Source organism: Aulonocara sp. 'chitande type north' Nkhata Bay, linkage group LG18 (genome assembly GCF_057382095.1).
Source record: "Aulonocara sp. 'chitande type north' Nkhata Bay isolate Kocher_YH1m ecotype deep benthic linkage group LG18, A_spYH_male_GT1.1, whole genome shotgun sequence".
In the NCBI taxonomy this organism is placed as follows: domain Eukaryota; kingdom Metazoa; phylum Chordata; class Actinopteri; order Cichliformes; family Cichlidae; genus Aulonocara; species Aulonocara sp. 'chitande type north' Nkhata Bay.
Genome location: NC_141361.1, coordinates 5353520 through 5377331, shown reverse-complemented (window position 1 = coordinate 5377331; position 23812 = coordinate 5353520). Strand labels below are relative to the sequence as shown.

General features: G+C 41.5%; 2 protein-coding genes across 2 annotated transcripts; both read right to left on the bottom strand.

Moving 5' to 3' along the window:
* Positions 1-11648: 11648 nt before the first annotated feature.
* On the bottom strand, positions 11649-13883 carry LOC147307780 (uncharacterized). Its single transcript, XM_086273179.1, has 2 exons — positions 13541-13883; positions 11649-13054 (listed from the first exon to the last, which is right to left on the bottom strand). The coding sequence occupies exons 1-2, from the start codon at positions 13785-13787 to the stop codon at positions 12510-12512; spliced, it is 792 nt and encodes a 263-aa protein (XP_086129305.1). The 5' UTR covers positions 13788-13883; the 3' UTR covers positions 11649-12509.
* Positions 13884-18881: 4998 nt separating this feature from the next.
* On the bottom strand, positions 18882-20711 carry LOC147307779 (tripartite motif-containing protein 16-like). Its single transcript, XM_086272976.1, has one exon. It carries the CDS (start codon positions 20642-20644, stop codon positions 18980-18982), a length of 1665 nt encoding a protein of 554 aa, XP_086129102.1. The 5' UTR covers positions 20645-20711; the 3' UTR covers positions 18882-18979.
* Between the last annotated feature and the right edge of the window lie 3101 nt (positions 20712-23812).

Genomic DNA, 23812 nt, shown 5'->3' with positions numbered 1-23812 from the left:
TGTGCAGCACGTATAGTGGCTGTGTCCTGTTTTAAGATCATACATGTAAAATTGTTGTCTGACCTCCGTCTGCATGCAGGTAAACTGAGGGTCTGTTGAGCTGATCGCTGGTTTCGTGAGAAAAATGTCAGCTCGTTCTTTATGTTACAGAAGCACAGAGACACAAGACCAGGCGGAAAGAGACGATCGTTCGGTGAAAATGAGAATCTGCGAATGCAACATGTGGAACACGGAGAGTGGAATATGTAAACAAACCGGTTAACGTAACCCCCTCGGTGCACTCTGCATGCTAACTGTTAGCAGAGCTAGTGAAATCTCTGAAAACATCTGAGCACTTTTGCAAACATGTTCTATGTTGACAACCTGACCAGACATGTGAAGATTACGGCGCGACATTCGCAGCTAAAACACTGTTAAAAGTGTAGTTGGTGACAGAAAAACGGGATATTTTAAAACTACACCACCACCATTGCTGCCTGTGATTTGAAATGCATTCTGGGATACCTGGCTGCCCCAAGTCTACACAAGCAATCGATTATCTAGGATCGACCTGTTTTGACTTACTTTGCACGGCAACCAATCAAATGTTAGAGAAGCTGCATGGGCAGCGTTAACCCCGCCCCCTGAGTTTGATGGGTGAGGCTGACAGATAAAATTATTTCAAGATGAGAGCCAGACGCCAGGACTGCCAAAATGAAATAAATAAATATAGCATTAAATAATTAATTAAATGTGTCAATAATTAATTAAATGTGTCAATAATTAATTAAAATGTGAAATACATAAATAATTAATTTAATGTGTCAATAACTAATTAATTACATGTGTCATAACTATTTATTTAATTAATTAATTCCAATTTTAATTAATTATTGCCACATTTAATTAATTATTTAATGATGTATTTAATTAATTCATTATGGCAGTCCTGGCGTTCCATAGTGCCCACCACCCAGTTTTAAATGCATGTAGACATTGAGGGTTCTCAGGAGGGGCCGTGCTGTACAGTACATGTACAGTGTCCATTTTTTATTTATTTATTTATTTATTAACCTTTATTTAACCAGGAAGATCCCATTGAGATTAAAAACCTCTTTTTCAAGGGAGACCTGGCCAAGATAGGCAGCAGCAGATGTCTCACAGTTACAGAAATTACTCAAACACAGGCAGCAACAACACACATGCAACAATAAGTGAAAGAATACAAATAAAATAAAAAATAAAATTCAATAAAATTCAAATAAAATAAAAAGTCAGTTAAAATGACAATCAATCTAATTGAAACAGTTGCATGTTATGGACTTGGCCTCAAGGATTGGTAGTTTAGATTTAAAATCACTTAATGAAATGAATTCAGTCATTTTCCATTCCTTCTGCAGTTTGTTCCAGGCCAAGGGTGCTAAATGGACAAAAGCTCTTTTACCAAGTTCAGTTCGGGCAAATGGAACAGAAAGCAACAAGTAACCATGCGGACGAAGAGAATACCGACCAGCATGTTTCATTACAAGCAGGGAACATATATAAGAAGGCAGCAACCCAAGTATCGCCTTATATATAAAACTGTATAAATGAGAGTTCCTCCGACTTACCAAAGCAGGCCATCCTACCTGAGAGTATAACTCACAGTGGTGAGTCTGAAATTTACGGTTAGTGATGAACCTCAGAGAAGCACGATACACAGAATCAACCATTCGAAGACATTGAGCAGAAGCATTCATATATAGAATATCACCATAATCCAGCACAGGCAAGAATGTTGCAGCAACAAGCCGCTTCTTTGTATTAAAAGAGAAACACAACTTATTTTGAAAATAAAATCTCAGTTTTAACTTCAGGTTTTTCACAAGATTCTCTACATGTGGTTTGAAGGTAAGCGAGTCATCAATTAAGATTCCCAGATATTTATAGGTGTGAACCAACTCTATTTTATTACCTTCAAGAGTGGTTACTGATGGGATTGTTTGGGCTCGTCTCCTTGATTTAGAAAACAACATGAGCTTTGTTTTGTCTGCGTTGAGAACAAGTTTAAGCTGATGTAATGAGTGCTGGACAGCAGAAAAGGCTTTCTGCAAGGAGTCGATGGCTTGGACAAGAGTTGAACCACAGCTGTAAATAACTGTATCATCAGCATAGAAGTGCAAGTTTGCATCTGGCACATGTAGACTAAGATTGTTTACGTAAATGATAAATAGAAGGGGACCTAATACAGAACCCTGTGGCACTCCGTTGTGCACTGTAACAAAGTCAGAACATAGACCGTCAGATTTAATGCACTGAGTCCTGTTACTGAGGTAGTTTGAGAACCATGCCACTGCTCTCTCAGAGAGTCCTGACTGGAAGAGTCTAAGTTTTAAAATACAATGATCAACAGTGTCAAATGCTTTTGACAAATCAATAAAAAGGGATGCACAGTGTTGTTTTTTATCAAGTGCAATAGTAATATCATTTACCACTCTAATTGCAGCTGTGATAGTACTGTGATTCTTCCTAAAGCCTGATTGATATTCAGATAAAATGGCATTGATGTGCAAAAACTCCTTTAACTGCTCACACACAAGAGCTTCAAGAACTTTAGCCAGCACAGATAGATTAGATATTGGTCTGTAATTAGTTAACACTGCTGGGTCGCCCCCTTTTAATAGAGGAACAACAAAAGCTGATTTCCATACTGAGGGAATTTTATTCGTATCCAGTGTGAGGTTGAAAAGTGTTGTGAGAGGCTCTGCTACAAAATCAGCTGCCAGTTTCAAGAAGTAAGGATCTAGTAAGTCTGGCCCTGGAGATTTTCTAGGATCTAACAGTTTAAGAGCTTTACAGACCTCCTGCACAGAGAAAGGAACAAAGTTAAATGGCTGACCAGTGTACACCGGAAGGTTTGTGCCAGATTTTACAGAGACTGGGTTCAGAGAGTCAAACAAAGAGCCAGAAGATATAAAGTGCTTGTTAAAACAATTCATAATCTCCTTCCTATCATAAACAGGAACAGAATCCTTAAAAACATAGGTGGGTAGAGCGTGGGAGCTTTTACTCACTGAAAGAGACTTAATGAGTTTCCAGAACTTCTGTGGATTATTTAGGTTCTCAGTGGTGACAGACAGATAATATTCTGTTTTAGCTTTCTTAATAGAGGAAGTACATCTGTTTCTTAGTTGTCTGAAAAGAAGCCAATCACTGGGGTAGCCTGTTTTCCTCGCTTTGGCCCAAGCCAGATTACGCTCATGAATGATATCTGCCAGCTCTTGGGAGAACCAGGGGTTTTCACGACCTTTTATCCTATATCTTCTTAATGGAGCATGTTTATTCACAATTTGCATAAACCCATCCTTAAAGAATGCCCACGCTAATTCTACATCAGGGATCAATCCTATTTTCTTCCAGTCATAATTTGACAAATCATGATAAAATGCTTGCTCATTAAAATGTTTAAGAGTTCTTTTAAAAATAATACCATGTTGTGACTTGGCCACTTTAGTATTTCTAATAGCAGCAACAACACAGTGGTCACTTAAGTCGTTACAAAAGACACCCAAAGATGAAAATTTATGAGGAACATTTGTCAAAATCAAGTCAATCAAGGTAGACTTTTCGGGGCTTTTGAGATTCGGCCGAGTGGGTAAATTGACCAGCTGGGTAAGACTGATAGAATCACAGAAAGATTTAAAATCATCTGAAACAGTTTTGAGCCAATCCCAGTTAAAGTCACCAGCTAGAACAAGCTCCCCATAATTTAGTCTGGACAGCAAAAGGTTTAAAGAACGCAGAGCTTCTGTGGAGGCAGAAGGGGGTCGATAGCAACAAGCAACTGTTATGCAAAGACCCTTTGCAACATTCACATTCAGAGCCAAAAATTCCAATTGTTTGCAAATTGATTCTGATAGAACTATTGTAGCATCAAATTTTGACTTAACATAAGCAGCAACACCACCACCTTTCTTAAACCTATCGGTGCGATAGATATTGTAGCCAGCCATGCTAACATGTTCATCAGATATATATTTAGACAACCAAGTTTCAGAAATGAGGACAATATCTGCATCTGTTGATTGAACCCAGATCTTGATCATATCCATCTTGGGTAACAAACTGCGCACATTAAGATGAACTATCTTCAGCCCAGGTGAGGATTTAAATTCAGATGGTGTCTGGCTACATTGCAGCTCAGGGCCTGGGTTAGGTTGCACATTACCAGATAAGAGCAGTAGTAAGACGATCAGAAGTCTCTGCTTTGTACTTATTGATTTTGACGTGTGAAATGTTGACACAAAGCAGGATTTTTCGTAACTAATTTTGTAATTGTACAAAGCAAGAAGGTTTTGAAGATGAGGTAAATCTTTCTGTAGTTCAAAATGATTAATGTCCTGTTCCAAATACATTGGAAATTGTACAGGATGTATAGCAGCAGTGACGCATGTAGATCTGGGAACCATGTCTCGCAGAATGGGGTCACCGTTAAATGTTCTCATCTTAGAAAAATTGAGAGTCCAAAAGTCCCCCACGGCCAATAAGCAAAGTAAAGTTATTAAAAAAGCCATTATCCAAAACACAATGATTGTTGATGCTGAATTAAATAGGCTGCACAAAACTAGGATGGCAAGTAAGGCTCCAGCCAAAAGTTCGGGTCCTGGTGGCTTGCTAGCAGAGGGCTTCTGCTAGCACATTCACCAATGTGGTGTAGAAGGCTTCAATCAACAGCACAGCGCCCGATGTATTGCAGATAAGCTTTTCGAGCAGCACAGGCCTTGGTGTGGTGCTGATGTCTTGCACTAGCAACACAGATGCAGTTTGTTCAGCCGGCAGCAAAGGCCCTGGTGTGCTGCAGATGGCCCCAGCCAGCAGTACAGGCCCTGGGGTGTTGCCTATGGGTCCAGACGGCAGAACAGGCCCTGGGGTGGTGCAGATGGGTCCAGCCGGCAGTACAGGCCCTGGGGTGGTGCAGATGGGTCCAGCCAGCAGTACAGGCCCTGGGGTGGTGCAGATGGGTCCAGCCGGCAGTACAGGCCCTGGTGAGGCTCAGTTGGTTTATGCTAGCAGCACAGGCCCTGATGTGGTGCCTATGGGTCCAGCCGGCAGTGCAGGCCCTGGTGAGGCTCAGTTGGTTTATGCTAGCAGAACAGGCCCTGGTGTGGTGCCTATGGGTCCAGCCGGCAGTGCAGGCCCTGGTGAGGCTCAGTTGGTTTATGCTAGCAGAACAGGCCCTGGTGTGGTGCCTATGGGTCCAGCCGGCAGTGCAGGCCCTGGTGAGGCTCAGTTGGTTTATGCTAGCAGAACAGGCCCTGGTGTGGTGCCTATGGGTCCAGCTAGGCCCTGGTGCGGTGCAGATGGCCTCAGCCTAGGGTTGCCAACCGTCCCTTAAAATACGGAATCGTCCCGTATTTCGAAACAAAAGTACACGTCCCGTATTGAGCTAATAAGGGACGCACTTTGTCCCGTAATACAGTGAGAATCAAAAGTAGTCTATAAATGTTAATGGAATTAACGCTTTGTTTGAAAACATAATTCCCAGCCCCTCTCCTGCTTTGTGACCAATGAGCTGACACCACACTTATGACAATTCGAGTATGACAATTCAGATTACCGCTCATCTCATTGGTCGAGGAAAGGTCGCTTACGGAGAAAATACCGGAAGACAACAGATGACCACAACAAGAAGCATGGCCAACAGGGAAACAAACGCTGACACTGCGGTGCAAGTCTCGGACGACAGTACACCTAAAGCTGGGCAAACACTGTGCGATTTTTTCAGTCACGTTATTCAGCTCCTGCTCAAACTGCACGATTGACTCGCAGGGGTTAGAAGTTGGTAGGTCACGATGCAGGTCTCACACTATACCGCCCGATGCTCTGATGCGACCTGAGTGCTCACACTGTGCCTCCATAAAATGAAGGTTATAACAGAAAATCTGTCGCTCTCCCTCTCTCTCTCTGTCTTTCACTCACACAGACACACCACCACCATCAACTTTGCTAAATTGCTAATGAAAAACATTGATCAGGCAGCTGTGATTGAGCAGCAATGTAAATCCAACTATTTTCACGGTTGTTGTGGTCGTGATCATTTTGTGAGGCCACATTGGAAAGTTCATCCGAGCCTTTTCGAAGTTCTACAAGTAGTGCCTCCATCGCTTGTGTCCAGATCACACGCTGCACAGCCGTGCTGCGCCGTCTTTTTCACCAACGTTTACGTGTTTGCGCGTGAGCAGTGTGAGCGCCTGTGGTGACACCCTCACGAGCGATTGATGATCGGGAGCTGGTCGTGAGGTGTTAATCACTTCTCGTTACCCCACGTATACTACACGACGCACGATGAAGGCCAAAATCGGTCCGATCACTCAAAAATCGGCTCAAAATGGGCCAAAAACCGCACAGTGTAAGCCCAGCATTAGAGCAGCAATGTTTGTTCCCCTCAGAGAAAGGTAAAAATGGGAAAAGGAAAACACCTGGCTGGAAAAAGTTAATATGGGCATGTGCAGTGAATATCAGCGCTATGTGGCCAGAAGTGTGATAATATAATTTATTTTGTGTAATAAACAACTGCAAGGATAGATGATTACAACAAATAGATGACTAATACATAAAAGTAATACATAGATTAATAATGATGATGAGTTATGATGCGTAATCATGGGAACAAGCGGGTTTTCAAACGGGAGCAGCTGATTAGCATTAGAAAAGCTGAAATAATACCTCAACTGAAGCCAATTGTACTAAATGCACTAAATGTGCACTGTTAGAAGAATATTTTTCTTTCTATTGTTTTCTATTATTTTAAGTTAAGCAGGACAGAGTTCTTTTAAAGAAAGATTTACTTATATTCTCAAAAGTTAAGCATGACAGGCTTCTGTTTAAGAAAGAGACCTGTTTTACTGTGTTAATGTTGTCATTTTGAGCTAAAAATAAATGGCTAAATGATCATTTGTTTCACATGAGTTCATATCACAAAGAATAGAATATGCATGTACTTAAATCAACTTCAAGTCAAATGGTTAAAAAAATAATTTCACACACAAAAAAAGAGCTAGAAAATTCACCACACTGGGAAGGGTGAAGACAACTGGGTCGCCCGGCCCTGGCCACGAGGTGTCCCTTATTTATTTTTCAGGGAGTTGGCAACCCTACCTCAGCCAGCAGCACAGGTCCTGGGATGGTGCCGATGGATCCAGCTGGCAGCACAGGCCCCGGTGCAGTGAGATGGCCTCAGAAAACAGCACAGGCCCTGGTGTGGTGCAGACAACCTCTGGTAGTAGCAGAGGTCCCCCCCAAAAAAGACCACTTTCCAAGAATTTACAGAATAGTTTAAAATACTCTTTGTGTCTGTATCCAGGTTGGATGAGCGCCGAGTATTTGTATATGTGTGCATGAGGGTGGGACTGCATGTTTAGGTCTGTGTGCGCCTATTCGTCTGTGTCTATATGTCAGCTCGGGTCTTACACTCCACCCCCTTGGAACATCTCAGGCCCTCCAAGGTATGGAGGCTTATTTCCCCTCACCACACTCCCTGCTGGTGGCTGATGCCCTCAGACATCGGTGCGTTCTTGGTGTCCAGGGCTGGGCGCATAGGTCTGTACCAGCTTACTCCCCGGTACGGCTGCTTGGTGGGGCCTGGTGCCCGTGGCTCGGTCGGGCCCCTTGCGGGGGCTCGATTCACTCTGGCACAGCTGACTGCCTGCAGAGCCCGCGTGTACGTCACTGCCGCCCCCTCTGGCTTCTGCTCTGTGGCTGTTGGGTGACCCCTCATCTGGGGTTCTCCTCAGCTCTTCCCAGGAAGGTGGCACGGTTGCCCCTCCGGTGGTCCTCTTTGGGCGCTCGCACTCTGGGGGCCTCTGGATGTCTGGGGCCTGGATCTCCTCCATGCCTGCTTCATGCCCTGGGGGACGGGGCTGTGGCTCCCCACACCAGCAGATCGTTACATGGAGAAGCCTTTTGAATAGACGAGCACTCATCCACACAGGTGTTCACACACACAAGCTACACCTTTCTTGGCTGCTACCTCAAACCACATTATGCGATGTCAATCTTGCGTGCTGCACAATCACATTCAGTATTTAATATTTACTGTTATTTACACTTAGCTAGATTATTGCAATGGTGTTGTGTTATTATGTTGCTCTCTTTTTTGCTTGTTTTCTCTTATTTTCTTCTCTCAACAGGTGACCTGGGAGATATTTTTTAAGTGCCCTTTCTCACTGTCCCTCTTCCCCTTTTCTTCCTTCCTTCCTTCCTTCCTTCCTTCCTATCCCCCAGTCATGTCTGTCCTATCTGTAACAACTGAAAATAAATTAAAATAAATAAATAATAACAAAGGTTGATCAAATGGACCAATATGGCAAGGCCGTGATGGTCCATTTGGTAAATTAAGTTAGTTGGGCATCTTTTTTGGCCTTCAGACAATAATTCTGATGGCTAAAAAACGAAACGGGACAACAACAAGAAAAGAAAGAAAGAAAAAAGTAATAAAAATGTATCTAAAACATATTTTAAGATGAATCTTTTTATGACTGAGTAAAAAAAAATGCTAAAATTCGAGTGCAGTGTTGAGTAAAATGGTTTTATTAAAATTTAATTGACCCTTTGAAATTATTTGTTGGAAGTCTTAAATCCCACTGAAAAGGGGAAGAGAAAGAGACAGAGACACAAAGATAGCAACACAGAGGTAAATAAACATGGAGACAAGACACTGAGAATAAGACAGAAGGGGAAATGCCCAAAGTCTCATATCTCTGACAAGTTAAGTCACTTTTATTCATAAAAAAACCCAGAACTTAAATATAATTATAAACCCCACATAAACATAATCATAGAACAATTAAAAGTATAACATACCAAAAACACATCAAATGGAGAGTGAAGCAAATATTATTAATAACAACAAATGCACATATTAATAATATAAACCAAAATCCTTCAATAAAAAGGCTACAAACAGAAACAACAATTTGAAACAGCAATAAGAAAACAGTGAAAGTGACTACAGATATAGACCTTCCTAGGGAGGCCTGAAGTGCAAACATACCCTCTACACTCCCTTCATAAAACAGGGGACCATGATTACCACCATAGTTGGCCGGTCTGAAGGCACTGACCTCAACTTCCATACAATGTTTGAGCAGGACAACCAGGACAGACCCACAACATACAGAGCCTTAAGTGACCGCAGGCAAATCTCATCCACCCCACCACCACAGTGATGGGCAAGTCTCCCTGCCCACTGTACAAAATGTGCTTCACAGACGTTGTTTCATGTTGTAAAGATTGTGCCTTAAAAAAAATAGCCACAAGAAGTTTTAAAGAAATCTTTATTTCACTTTTAAGACACATAACCAACACCAACATACGAATCAACAGGATGAGCACATGCTGAAATTCAGTCTTCATGAAAATCAAGATTAAATCACAAAATGTTTGGTCTCATGTGTGTTTCTTTCCAGCTTTGACTCTGTGGAGTAAAACCTCTCCACTAAACAAAAAAATAAAACATCTCAGCAACTTTTTTGTCACCTCCACAGCTCAACACGATACAAATATCACATCAAATGAATGTAAATACGTGTTTCATCTTCATTACAGGTTTTAATGGAATATGCAACAAACAGAATTAGGGCTGTGACATATCATATGATCTGCAATAATACTGGTATAAATGTTTACAAAAAAGTGTGTTTAGAGGAACATCATGTGTTTGCATTCACCCCAATGAGTCAACCCCAGTCATGTCTCACAGCCAGAGCCATATGTCGGGCTCCAGTCACAGTTTGGTAGCTGAATGTTCGCAAAATATGCAAGAAAACTTTTCCCACTGAAAGTGAAAAAAGCAAACCTGTTACAACACTTTAAGCAAAAACACACTTGAGTACAACCGGGCTGTGAAGGCACGTGAGCAGGAGATACTAGCAGCAGTGATGTGCGACCCAAAGGTAAACAAATGATTCAACCATGCATCACTGGAGCACTCGCGAGTTACATTTCATATAACAGCAAGAGCAGTCAGTGGATGGAAATTACTGATGTGCTACACGGTGGAAAAGCAGGAGGTTAAAAAGCTCCACCCAAGATGAAACAAACCAGGTAGAATTTCTTTTCCTTATATGCAGAGGTGGAAAGAGTACTAAAATATTTTACTCAAGTAAAAGTACTATTACTTTGCTGAAATTTTACTCAAGTACAAGTAAAATTACCTGTCTAAAAATGTACTCAAGTAAAAGTAAAAAGTAGCTCATTTAAAATGTACTCAGAGTAAAAGTTACATAGTTACTTTTCTGTCAGCAGGAGGACAGCCGCTTCTGAGTAGTGCAAAAAAGGACAGTGGGATATAAATCTCAAAGTAGTTCTTTTTTAGTGAAAAGAAAAACTTTACAAATTAAAGTGCAGTGGCAGTTAAACTGCAAGTCTATACATGAAAATGGATAATGGTCACCAAACCAATCAACCAAACCAAACCGTCAGGTATCACAGTGTTTTCAATACAAAACCATATCATTCTTTCACATGAGAATGTGTTCTAAACTGTCAAATAAGAGAACAAGTACTGAACTGAACGGCAGCTGCTTTAAAAATGTTTTTGAATTTTTTAAACTTGGCCCTGCCCTACTGTACCTCTAGATTAAAGTTCCTTTGTATCCATCCTAGAGTGTTACTCTCTGAACTTCCTGTTAATTTTGAGGAGCAGTTGATTTTCAGAGTTAGTAGAGTTCATCCTTGCTCACTTTGCAGTGAACAGTAGTCCAGCACAGCTAAAGAGACGCTCGAAGGCAGCTGAGGCAGGCAGGCCAGTGTTAAGTTTGAGAGAAAGTTTTTTGATGTCCCTAATAAGACATCAATGCATTACATAGCTACCGCTGGTAAATTATACCAATATACCTCGTGGGGTTTTTTTTATTGGACAGTAACAGGCTAGTTAACGGGAGGTTGCAAGTGCTAATTAACAAGTAACAGAAGTCAGCTGTCTTTGACTAATCTAAGGTAAGTGAGCGCTCTGTTATTCTTTTGCCTGCAGTGTGAACATATGTGGGTTAAGTAAGAAAGTAGCCGCTTCTGTCTTTAATTTAACTATTTTTTAAAATAAATTCTTATTATTAACAAACAGGAAAAACGTAGGTAAACACATTTTCTTTTGGCAATTTACCAACCCAGTAAAAAAAATGTAAGTTGCGTGGACAACAACGTGCCCGATTACAGCAAGTTGCTAGTACCAACCAACGTTATCTGTGTTCTTCACAGATGTCTTAACTTAATGTGATTAATTTGAACACAGCCTTTTTGCTACCATAACGGTACGAGTTGTATTTAACTTACCTCCACATGCTTGCGCAGGTTTGATGTGGAATTTTTAAAAGCTGCTAACTCGGTCTCTCTGGGCAAACACAGCTTACACTGCATAATAAAGCTGTTGCCTTTCTTGCACTTGAAGCCGAAATGGTCCCTTAAATACGGCCAGGGGTTCACATCCGTTTCTTCGAGTTCAGGGTCAGCAGAATTCGACGGGGCTTCTTTTTTCACTGGATCCATAACACCGATGTCAGACTCCATCTTTAACGTGACCTTAGCGCCAATTTGTTCTACTACCCATCATTCCCTGCAGTATTTCCGAAGTGCAATGGTTTTTTTAATTTACTCAGTAACGGGTGTGATTGAAAACGTAGCGAACTACAATACTTTTTAAAAAATATACTTAAGTAAAAGTAAAATTACAGACTTGAAAAATGACTTTAAAAAGTACAAATACACAAAAAAACTACTCAATTACAGTAACGCAAGTAAATGTAATTCGTTACTTTCCACCTCTGCTTATATGACAGAATTGTGCAGGCTCCGCATTACAAGGTTATTTTGGATATTAAGCTAGAGTGTAAGCACTTGTAATACACTTTTCTTAAAACTTCCAGGAAAAACACCCCTGAGGATACTTATGTGCTCATATTTCATGTATGCCGTGTCACTAACATTGCACTATAATGTTGTTCATAGAGTATTTAAAGGTAGAATGGGAGGCAGAGCCTTCAGCTTTTAAGATTAGACTTAAAACTTTCCTTGTTGCAGATGGGGGTCCCTCCCTGAGCCTGGTTCTGCTGGAGGTTTCTTCCTGTTAAAAAGGAGTTTTTCCTTCCCACTGTCGCCAAAACGCTTGCTAATAGGGGGTCATATGACTGTTTGGGTTTTCTCTGTTTTCATTGTATTATTGTTGGGTCTTTACCTTACAATATCAAGCACCTTGAGGTGGCCACATTTTCACACTTTGAATTAGCTAAGCTGTCATCAGTGACAGCAGCTCACTGGAAGAGAAAGATGGAAAATCCATCATTTACTTACACATATAAATGCTGCTGCCTGCCGAGCTGATAAAATGTACATTATTTTTTTTAAATGTAAGTTTCTTGAAATATTATTTTGAGGCTATATCTCCCACCCCTACATACAATAAACAATACAGAGTTTTTTAAGGAAGGAGGTCATCTGATCTGCTCTGATCTGGCTTCTCAGTGGACTGCTTCATCTGACAGTTCTCCCACTTTTAACTAGTGTGAATCCTCATGTGTCTTTGTAACTGTATCCTCTGAATGAAGCTTTTCACCTGTGTGGATTCTCATGTGAGTTTTCAAGTTTATCATCAGGCTGAATCTTTTTCCGCAGGTGCTGCAAGAATGTGGCTTCTCACCTGTGTGAACCCTCATATGTCTCGTTAGTTTGGATCTGTACTCAAAGGTTTTTCCACAAATCTCACATTTCACAAACTTTTTACTTGTGTCAGTTTTACGCTGACTCTCTGACACAGGAAAGTTGTCTTGCTGATCTCTGCTCTCTGGTTCAGGAGAGCTGGAAGAAAGGAGATGTTCACTGTCCAGCTCTGGCTCACTTTCCTCATAAGTAGGAGCCACCATGAAGATAATAATGCCTTCAGTCTCCTGCTTCACTACAAGCTGATCTACGTCCTGACTGGTGCAAGGTTCCTCCTGTTCCTCTTTTATCTGTGGAAGCTCCGGATCCTCCTGGTCGAGGCTGAAGTTTCTCTCCTGGTCCCCAAAAACCAGTTCCTCCTCACATTCATGCTGTTGTGGGAAAGCTGAGGTGACAAATGGACAAAATTACTTGTCTTAGATAAATATAGAAGTATAACAAGAATGACTACTCGGCAGTGGTGTCTACAGCTGTCCATTTCCAACTCTACAACAGAGTTTAATCAAAATATCATCCGAAATATCATCATATCATTTACCCAGACCTGGAAACTGTTAAAATAAGATTTCATGCACTCACTTCTAACACGTTAGTAAATTTCTATGCACCAATCACAGTTTGTCCACCAATTACTGTTGGAAAGATGTTTATGTAAATGATAAGACAAACATCAGACAGAAGGGGAAATTTAAAAGTAGGATTAAAATATGGGGATAAAAAGCAGCGAAGCTCTCAGAAAACCTCGACTAACAATCAGCTGAGTTTATTTAAACACTGGCCTTGAAGAACTCTGATGTGTTTCCAAAATATCTTTATTGAATGAATTAAAGTCATATTAATTTTTAGGTAAGACCATTACGGTTTTACATACCCCTGCTGTGTAAGTTCATTTCAGGTTTCCAGATGTTATCCAGCTGTCTGAGCTGCTCTTCTTCAGTCCAGATGAGGCCTTCATCCTCCTGTTTGAGTACAATCTTTTCTACGTCATCGCTGATGCAGAGTTCCTCCTCTTCCTCTTTGATCTGTGGAGGATCTGGGCCCTCCTGGTCCAGACTGGAGTTCCTCTCCTGGTTGGAGACCTGCTGGTCATACAGGCCCTCCTCTTCCTCACACTTCATGTTAGGGGGAGATCTTGAGGAACAAAGGGTCACTGAGGAAAAAGGTTAATAATGTGATGACAGGAAAACACATCTGAGCAAATATAGTCCACTCTGAGCATGTCCTCATATGGGAGTGAAATTTAAACTGTACAAATGTGAACAATGAAAGTGTAAGTTACTCTCGAGCTCTGATACTCTTATTAGGAAAGTTCAGAGTACAAATCATTCAGGTAGCTGCTGCCAGCTTCACGCTGCAAGTAAATGTTTGTCATTGTTGTAGATTAAACTGAAAATCTCACAGTGCCATAGCAGATAAGTACCAGTCAGGTTTCACAGCCAGTCATTGCACAGAATCAACCCAACTAAAGTCATCAGTGATCTGAAGATTATTAGGGACTCAGAGTTTCAGTCTTAGTTCTATTTGATCTCATTGCTGCCTTTGATACTGTTGATCATGACATTTTAAATCAAAGGTTTCATCATTTAGTTGGTTTAACTGGACAGTTCTCAATTGGCTCTCGACCTTTGACCCAGTTAAACCTCTCAGGTCATCAGGTTCAGATCTGTTAACTGTTCCCAAAATCAGATGTAAGTGTGCTAAGAGTGTGTTCAGTTACTGTGCTCCTGTTCTTTGGAGCATGCAGCCATAGTTTGCCTGCTGTGGCTGCATTCAAAACTAACAACTATGTTTCCATGCTTTGTGAATAACACTGACATCTGTGAGATTTGAGCTGATTTAGTTCGAGTTAAGACTGTTTATTAGAACATTACAAAGTTATTTTAAAAACTTCATCATTTTCTTGAACCCAAATATAATTCAGTTGAAAAATATACATTTTAACATGAGGTGAGGATGGTGGGGGAGGCACGATGGTCTTGTAGGGAGTTAGACCCTGATTAAGGGGTATTTTTGAAAGTAAAGCCCATCTCTCAAAGTCCCTGCCGGCCTGCCTCCACCTCGGGAAGTCTGTGGGTGCAGACGGACGTGAGGAGCACCACAGGCGGCAGAGGACTGTCTGTAGCCCCGGAGTGAGGCGTCGTGAACCGAAGCAGACAGCGAACTGTGGCACAGTGCAGAAAACAGAAGCTTTCCCTCCCTGCCTCCTTTATCTTAATCTTCTAAATAAATCTTCTATAAAGGCACTTTCTCTCGGTCTCAAGGTTTGTTTAATGCTAAAAGTTTACCGTAAAAAAGAGACGCACTTGTGTGATTAGCCGCTCCCTGATTTCAGTATGTTAGCCTACAAGCTGAGCTCTGATCAGGTCCTACATGAGTTGTATTCTTGTGTTAGTCCACTGAGACCATCGCAGTTTTACCTGTTATGCGTAACTTTATCTCGGGTTTCCGGCTGATATCCAGCAGTCTCTGCTGAAGGTTGATCTCATACTGGACGATCAGACGTTCTGTTAACCTCAGAGCAGATTTCTTCTGCAGCAGTCAGCCGGTCTCTCCACTATTGCTTCTAAACGAACAATAAAAAAAATGTAATTATAGAAAAACACTTCTGAGAAGATAAAGTTTTAGTTAAAGTCTGTAATGAGGGCATGTTGCTCACATTTGCAGGTGAAATTAAAAGTGTGTAAAAATGAAGTTATTTGTGCACTCTGATGCAAATGAGAACTTGAGTTCTGACATTTTTCAGCAACATTAAGAGTAAAAAAAACCTTTCAAACAAAAAAGAACTCACTTATTACTGACTGACTGATGATCTATTTTGGAGTTGATCTCGAAACTGATCTACATCTTGATATTTTTCAAAATAATCTTCACTATTGGGGGTGGCTGTAGCTCAGGCGGTAGAGCAGATCATCTACTGATCGGTTCGATTCCCGGCTTCACCTAGTCTGCATTTCAAATATCCTTGGGCAAGATACTAACTCCAAGTTGCCTCAAGTTGCTCTTTGATCTGTGGAATGTGTGTCTGAATGTTGGTAGAAAGCACTAAGAAAAATGTGCTTGTGCGAATGGGAGTGAGTGGGTGAATGCACAAGTTTTGTAAAGCGCTTTGAGTGCTCAAGATTGAGTAGAAAAGCGCTATATAAGAACCAGTCCATTTAAAACTCCCTGTCATGTTTTCACGAATACACATTAAATAGATCTGACTGATACAAACTGTAGGTTTAATATTAATGTTAACACTTCAGAAAAGCGATTACAGTTTTACCGCTGGTCTGTAAATCTTTCTCAGGTTTCCAGATGTTATGCAGCTGTCTGAGCCGCTCTTCCCCGCTCCAGACGACGATGCCTTCATCCTCGTGTTTCACTACAAGCTGTTCTCCCTCTTGACTGATGCAGAGTTCCTCCTGTTCCTCTTTGATCTGTGGGGGATCTGTGTCCTCCTGGTCCAGATTGAAGTTCCTCTCCTGCTTCCAGACCTGCTGGCCAGCCAGATCTTCCTCCTCCTTACACTTCATGTTGATGTGGGACTTGAGGAACAAAGTAAAAAGAAAAAGATTAGACAGGTAAAGGTGCAGCCTCAGTCAGCAGGGCTGTACACTGTGAGCATGTTGCTCACATATGTGAGAGAGGTTTGTACAAATGTTTCAGAAGCACCATGTGACTCCCTCTCTTTGTTGGAAAGTCTTATTAATTCACTTTATAACTATTACTTTGAAGATAAATTTCTACCATCACAAAAATATTATGACCTCTTTAAAAACAAACAACGGCAACTACATGACTTAAATTCCATGTTTAGATGAAGGTAATGGTCAATGCCTTTTGACAGGGGAAAAACCTCCACACAGAAGAATCTTACTTGGCTGAATCATAAATTATTCACCATGATTAAAACTGCAGATGAGCAATAATCTGCATTTTATTTTAGCCAAAGAGGAATGTTTCTGTTTGTCTGTGATCTGACTTTTTCTGCTGGGTCCAAATTTCATTTTATCCTGTGTAAGTTTGTTTCTCTTCCTGTTAACTAGCAAAGTCAAAATCACCTTGATTCATTTAACTTTAATTCAATTATAAATGTAATCATTTTATTGAACAATTAATTTCATTTCAATGAAAAACAATTACTTAAAAGAAAGAGATTAAGTTGGAGAGAGACATGTGGCCATCTTTTAGTGAGTTAGACCCTGATTAAGGGGTATTTTTAAAAGTAAAGCCCATCTCTCAAAGTCCCTGCCGGCCTGCCTCCACCTCGGGAAGTCTGTGGGTGCAGACGGAGGTGAGGAGCACCACAGGCGGCAGAGAACTGTCTGTAGCCCCGGAGTGAGGCGTCGTGAACCGAAGCAGACAGCGAACTGTGGCACAGTGCAGAAAACCGAAGCTTTCCCTCCCTGTTTGGTTTTGATGTGTCTCATGAAAGTCTATTGTTAAAAGTTGACCTTTAAAAAAAACGGACGCACTTGTTTGATTAGCTGCTCTCTGATTTTAGCCTGTTAGCTTACAGACTGAGCTCAGATCGTTCCTGTGTTAGTTCATTGAGAACATCACAGTTTTACATACCTGCTGCGTGACTTCATCTCGGGTCTCCGGCTGATATACAGCAGTCTGAGCCAGTGGCGGATCTCATCATCCTGGACGACTGTTTTTAATGTTTTTAACCACGGAGATTTCTTCTGCATCATCAGTCTCTCATTGTTAAACTCTCCCAGAAACTGAAGACAGTTGTGCCATTTCCGCGCTTCTTCTTCTTCTATTGAGTAGACGGCAGACTACACATGTCCAAGGGTAATACTGTCCTCCTCAGGCCATTGGCATCAAGTCAAAGCCTTAAAGTCTGGTACTTTGCGCATGGTCATTTTTTACGAACAGCAGAATCACAAGACAAAGCGTGCCAATGTTTATACTTTTCACTGTGACTGCCAAATAGATGAAAAAGTAGATGTTAAAAAACAACTTATAGTTTTGTCATTGGGCTGGTAGAAAGCTATGAGTTTCTGTCCCTTTGTCTGACCTTAGAGACTTATTTTAAAAGGAAACATTACAATCCTTTAAAGCAAGTATTTTCACCTCTGTTCCCCCCTCTGTACTTAGCTTTTTTGTTGTCATGTCAGTAATTGTCCAGTTGATGGCTCCCTTGGATCACAAGCCTGTCTCATGAGTCCAAGTGAATATATTCTTAATAAACAGCTTTGAAGAATTTGTGACCAACTTTGTTTAATTCGGAACATCATCATCATGAGTCAAACTCACTCTTGGATCTACAAAATATTGAACAAAAACAAACATCACTGAATCATAAGGTATTTGCTCCAACTCTTAGTCCAGAAACACATGAGTGAACTAGATCAGCTGCTCCTCCAGTTCAGCTGTGGATTTATATCATTATTTATATTTGTAAAGTGGATATGCAGTTTTTCAGTACTAATATAAGCATTTTATATCATTGCTTTATTGACAGATGTTTGGTGTTCAAGGTCAGGCATCAGTTTGAAAAAAACAAACAAACACACTGAGTTGAACTTGAACTTCCTACTGACAAAAACTAAAATTGGTGCAAAAATAACCAGAAACATATAAGAAGCATCCTGGAGGTGCTGCAGACAAGATAGGACCAATAACATGTCAACAGGAAATCCTTTTTACTAATTTGTTTATTTCTTTTTAGATTTTTACTCTCCATTTTAAGCCATGATGTTTGCTGATACTGTGTTCCTACTGTTTGTTCTCATTAATAGTTCTGTTTTTAACATTCTGTGCTGAAGCTGGAGGAAATGTTTCTACAGTGTCAGATGATACAGCTCCAAACTAAATAAGTGACTAACTAACGATGCTTTAATACACTTTACTATAAATTATGATATAGTGCACTTTCTTAAAATTTCTTATTGCTCTGTAATTAATTGTTTTCTTTATAAATGTACAAATGAGAATAAAATCTGTGTGATAAAGGAAGGTCTGTAGACTTCTCTGTTAAGATCAGTGAAGAGAAACAACAACATACAAATACCTAAGAAAAATATTCAGTAAACATTTAGAAGATAGAGAAGTTTATGTTGTCATGTGGAGAAATTTTTCAAATAAAAATATCCATAAGCATTGATAGTCTCCATGGCTGAACAGACACAGGAAAGAGCTCCACCTATAAAACATAAAAACATCAAGACAACATGTTGAAGATGTCGAGGTACTGCCCATAATGTTTGACTGACATCTGATTTATGTGCAGAACATAAATACCACAATAATGATGGAGAGAAACTAAAAGGGAACTAAAATACAGATTTAAACTTACAACAATATGAAAGACTTCAGTCTATTTCACTTTAATCAACTCAGCAGTGGCTCCATAACAGTAAAGTCCAGCATAGAGCGGCTGAGTGAATGTGGTCTGGACTCTGTGGAGGAGAGTCATGGTTTCAGAGACGCTGTAGAAGGACAAAATACCTGCTCTGTGATCCAGGTACACTCCTACTCTGGAGGAACGAGGACCTGAGACACGAGTTTTAATGTTGTTGTACCAAAATGTATAACTGTTGTTGTTACAATCTAATGACCAAGATTTGTCATTACATCCAAATAAACATTCATTACCATATCCTTTTCTGCTGATATTCTTGTATGCGACTGCTACATCAACTCTCCCTCTCCACTCCACCTCCCAGTAACAACGTCCAGTCAGACTCTCTCTACTCAGGACCTGACGCCTGTTAGTGAATCTGTCTGGATGATCAGAATAAGACTGTTGTTGTTTCATTAATGTTGCTTTTCTGTTCCCCTCTGATAATAACAGCTGTTTGTATGCTGTGTTTGGATCCAGTGTGATTTCACATGAATATTTTAAGAATCCAGCTCTGGTCTTTGGCTCTGGTTGTGACAGTGAAACATCCACTTCAGTGACTGTCAGTGAGATGTTTGTCCGTTCCTCTCTCAGAATGTCCTGTAGTTTATCTCTGACCTCTGACACAGCTGCTGTCACATCCTCAAAGTAGCTCAGAGGACGGATATTGATGCTGGATGAGTCTGTAGACTCACTGAGTGCTGACAGTGAGGGGTAGTTGTGTAGAAACTGGATGTGATCCTCTGTGTGTGAGAGCTGCTTCAGCTCAGCATCTTTCCTCTTCAGCTCAGTGATCTCCTGCTCCAGCTTCTCCTGAAGCTCTTTGACTCGACTCACTTCAGTTTCCTGCTGGGATCTGATCTGCTGCTTCACATCAGAGCTTCTTTTCTGGATGAGATGGATCAGCTCAGTGAAGATCTTCTCACTGTGCTCCACTGTTTGATCAGCAGACTGATTGATGGCCTCCACCTCCTGTTGAAGCAGCTTCACATCTTTCTCTCTGTCCTGGATTCTCTGCTGGATGTTTTGTCGACTCACCTCCAGCTCTCTCTGCCTCTCAGTCCTTTCTGCTGCAGCTGAGACTGTGTCGTGGCCTTTATGTTCATCCACAGAGCAGAGATAACAGATACTCTGCTGATCAGTACGGCAGAACATCTTCATCACCTCATCATGACGAGAGCAGATGTTCTCCTGGAGCTTCTTGGAGGGCTCCACCAGCTTGTGTTTCTTTAATGGAGCCACATCATAATGAGGCTGAAGGTGTTTCTCACAGTAAGATGCCAGACAGACTAAACAGGACTTGAAGGCTTTTATTTTTCTTCCAGTGCAGACATCACAGGCCACATCTTCAGGTCCAGCATAGCAGTGATCAGCAGGAGCAGCTTGGAGTCCAGTCTTCTTCAGCTGCTCCACTAAAACTGCTAACATGGTGCTTTTCACCAGGACAGGCCTCGCTGTGAAAGTCTGTCTGCACTGAGGGCAGCTGTAGATTTTCTTCTTTTCCTCTTCATCCCAGAAGCTTTCAATACAGTTCATGCAGTAGCTGTGTCCACAGGGAAGAGTCACCGGATTCTTCAGTAGATCCAAACAGATCGAACAAGAGAAGGTTTCTCGGTCCAGCTGAACTCCTTTCTGCGCCATTTCTCCTCTCAGTGTCAGTGACTGTGTGAGTTTCACTTCCTTAATATAGAAACTGGTCTGATCTGAACAACAAGTGTTGCTGCTGTGAATGGGGCCTGCCAGCTCTAACACACGTTGGTTACACCCATCTTCATAATGTAGATCTAAAGGGGAGGGAACACAGAAAGATATGGACAGACAGGAGGTGCTGAGCTAGAGAGCAGGAAGAAGAGGAAGGGCTTTCATGGTGTGATTCATTCCAGAAAGCAGGAAGAGGCTCTGTGTTTAATTGTTTTTCTGTTCAAACCTTTAACTAAATAATATAAATGTCAATAACTGGATGCCTCTCTATTCTTTTTGTTAATCTGCTAAATGAATAGTTTGTTTCTTTTAACAATTCAAATAGCAGAAATGAACAGCTGACAGCTTGTCAGACTCAGACTGTAAACCATAGAGACAGTTTATATATACATTTAGTCAGGGCAGTGCAGAGATGTTTAAAGGGGCGGGTGCTCACAGTTAAAAAGGGCACATAGAAGCAGGCTGAAGAACAACAACCCACATTCATCAAGAATCTAATATGGAATCACATCACACTACATCACTGTCATCAGGTGGGCACAATGCAAAGCAAACGTAGCCCATTTTTTACCTGATGGGGTACAATGTTGCTGTTTGGGGGGTTGCTTCTGCTCTTGCTGCTGATAGTGCTGGAGGGCAGGGCTGTGTTGATCTGAGACTGTAGAGATTAAACAGTCCACAGGAGAGAGGGTAGCTGATTAAACAAGTGTTATGAGATAATAATAAAACGCAAAGATTGGTCACGGCGCTTGGAACCATAAGGCAACAAAACTGGGAAATAAACTAAGCTCTGCCTGTGAATCACTCTTTGCCTCTCTTCTTCCTTCCATCTCCTCATCTCATCTATCACATTCCACTTGCTGTCCATCTGAGAACGAGGCACAGTTTGCTATTGAATCCATCTATTATTTAATTATACATTTTAACAACTCTTGCACCTAATCCATAATAAAGCAATGATAGAAAAATGTTATAGAACAAAAACTTTGTGTTTATTATGTCTGTGAAGGTTCTCAGTCATCCAGGTCATCGTAGTCAAATCAGCTTGCAAAGAAAAGCGTCTGGACTTGTTTAAGTTGCTTGAAGACTGTTGAAATCTCCCAATTCTTTGAATCTTTGGGCTGAAGGAAGGACAATACTCGGTGTATAAATGCTCAATCAACAATCATTTAGTTCCATACAATTCAACAGTCAGAGCATTACAACGTCCGGACGGGAGAGATGCCTGCAGAGGTTCGACAGCATGTCTCAAAATGGTAGCAACTTTCACAGACTTTTATAGCTAGTCACAGCCCCCCTCTTTGTCATAAAAGCTGCATCTTCACATGTTTTTCTAATTCTTAGCGAGCCTGGCTCCTGACCTTGCCTCCCTGTCTTTCTGTGTGAAGCAGGAAGGGGGGTAAGGAATGTGGTTTTATCTCTTCTGCCCAGACACCTAGTTGGTCTGTGCACAGATTTTTGCCAATTTGTTTTTAAGATTTTGGTTCATTCTTTCCACTTTTCCCTGAGATTGTGGATGGTAAACTGTACCATATCTATGTTGCAACCCCAACATACATTCCACCTCAGCGAGATCTCGATTTTTAAAGTGAGTGCCATTATCTGATCTTACCTTCTCTGGGAATCCATGCCAGGGGACATAATAATTCACCAGACATTTGATCACTGTTTTACTATCCTCTCTGCGCGTTGGCCACGCCTCTGGCCAGCCAGTCAGACCATCCACACACACCAACAGATATCTAAACCCTCGAACAGTGGTTATCATGTCAGTGTAATCAATCACAATTTCCTGGTCTGGTCTTTCTGGCAAAGGAAACTTACCCATTTCTGGTTTCACGGTGGGCTTCGGATTGTATTGTCCACAAATCAGGCAGGTTCTCACATGTTCCCTTACCAGGTTTTTCATGTAGGGATGCCACCAATGACACAAATCCCTTTCCATCTGGGCCACTCCCACATGACCTAGCCCATGAGCTTCTTTGATTTTCTCCTGGGCCACTTCTGCTGCGAGCACTGGCCGCCCGTCGGGCCCTCTCCACAATCCTTCTGATTGTACGGCCCCTCTTTCCTGCCACACGGCCTTTTCCTCGGGTGAGGCTCCTCCTTGCGCCTTTTCGATGTCCTCTCGCTGTTGGGCTGGCAGGTCTCCCCATTCCATACCCATACTTACCATTTGTTTTCCTTCCTTATAGCCTGCCGCCCGTTTTGCTTCCTCGTCGGCTGCTCTGTTTCCTTTCGCCACCCAAGTGTCAGACTCGTCATGCCCTTTACACTTTATGATAGCGACCTCCAGAGGTTCTTTCAGAGCGTCCTCCAGCTGTCTCATTTCCTCCTCATGTTTGATCGGTTTATTTGTGGCTGTTCTGAATCCAGCCCTCCTCCATTGCCCCAGCTCCACATGTGCTGCTCCAAAAACATATGCTGAGTCAGTATAAATGTTAACTCTTTTTCCTTTCCCTAATCTCAGAGCTTCTATCACTGCAATAAGCTCTGCTCTCTGTGCTGACTGAGGCCCTTCTAATGTTCCTGATTTCTCCACCAGCAGCTGGTCTCCAACTCCTTTCACCACTGCATAGCCTGTTTTCAATCCTTCACTCGGATCTCTAAAACAACATCCATCTGTAAAATAATCATCTGCCTCACTCACCGGTTCTGCTCTCAAATCAGACCTTACTTTCTCTTCAACCTCTACTATTTGTGTACAGTCATGAGGTGTTCCCCCCCCCCCATTTGATCTGCCATGTTAATCCCTTCATGTGTGAAGGTCAAGTTTGGAGACTCCAGAATCTTAGTCAGTCTCTGTTGTCTCAGTGGGGTCATTGTAAATACCTGTGAGTTCACATAGGCCACCACACTGTGTGTTGTGAGCACTTTCAGTGGGTGCCCTCTCACAATGTGAGCCACTTTCTGAATTATTTTTGCTACCCCTGCTGCATGTTGTGTGCACATGGGGTGTCTTTTTTCTGTGTTATCCAGGCCAATGCTGATATACATCAGCACTTGTCTCTTTCCCCCTTTTTTCTGAAACAACACACCATTTACTACTCCATTTGTTTCAGAAACATCAACTGAGAAATCAGAGTTATAATCGGGGATTGCCAAATC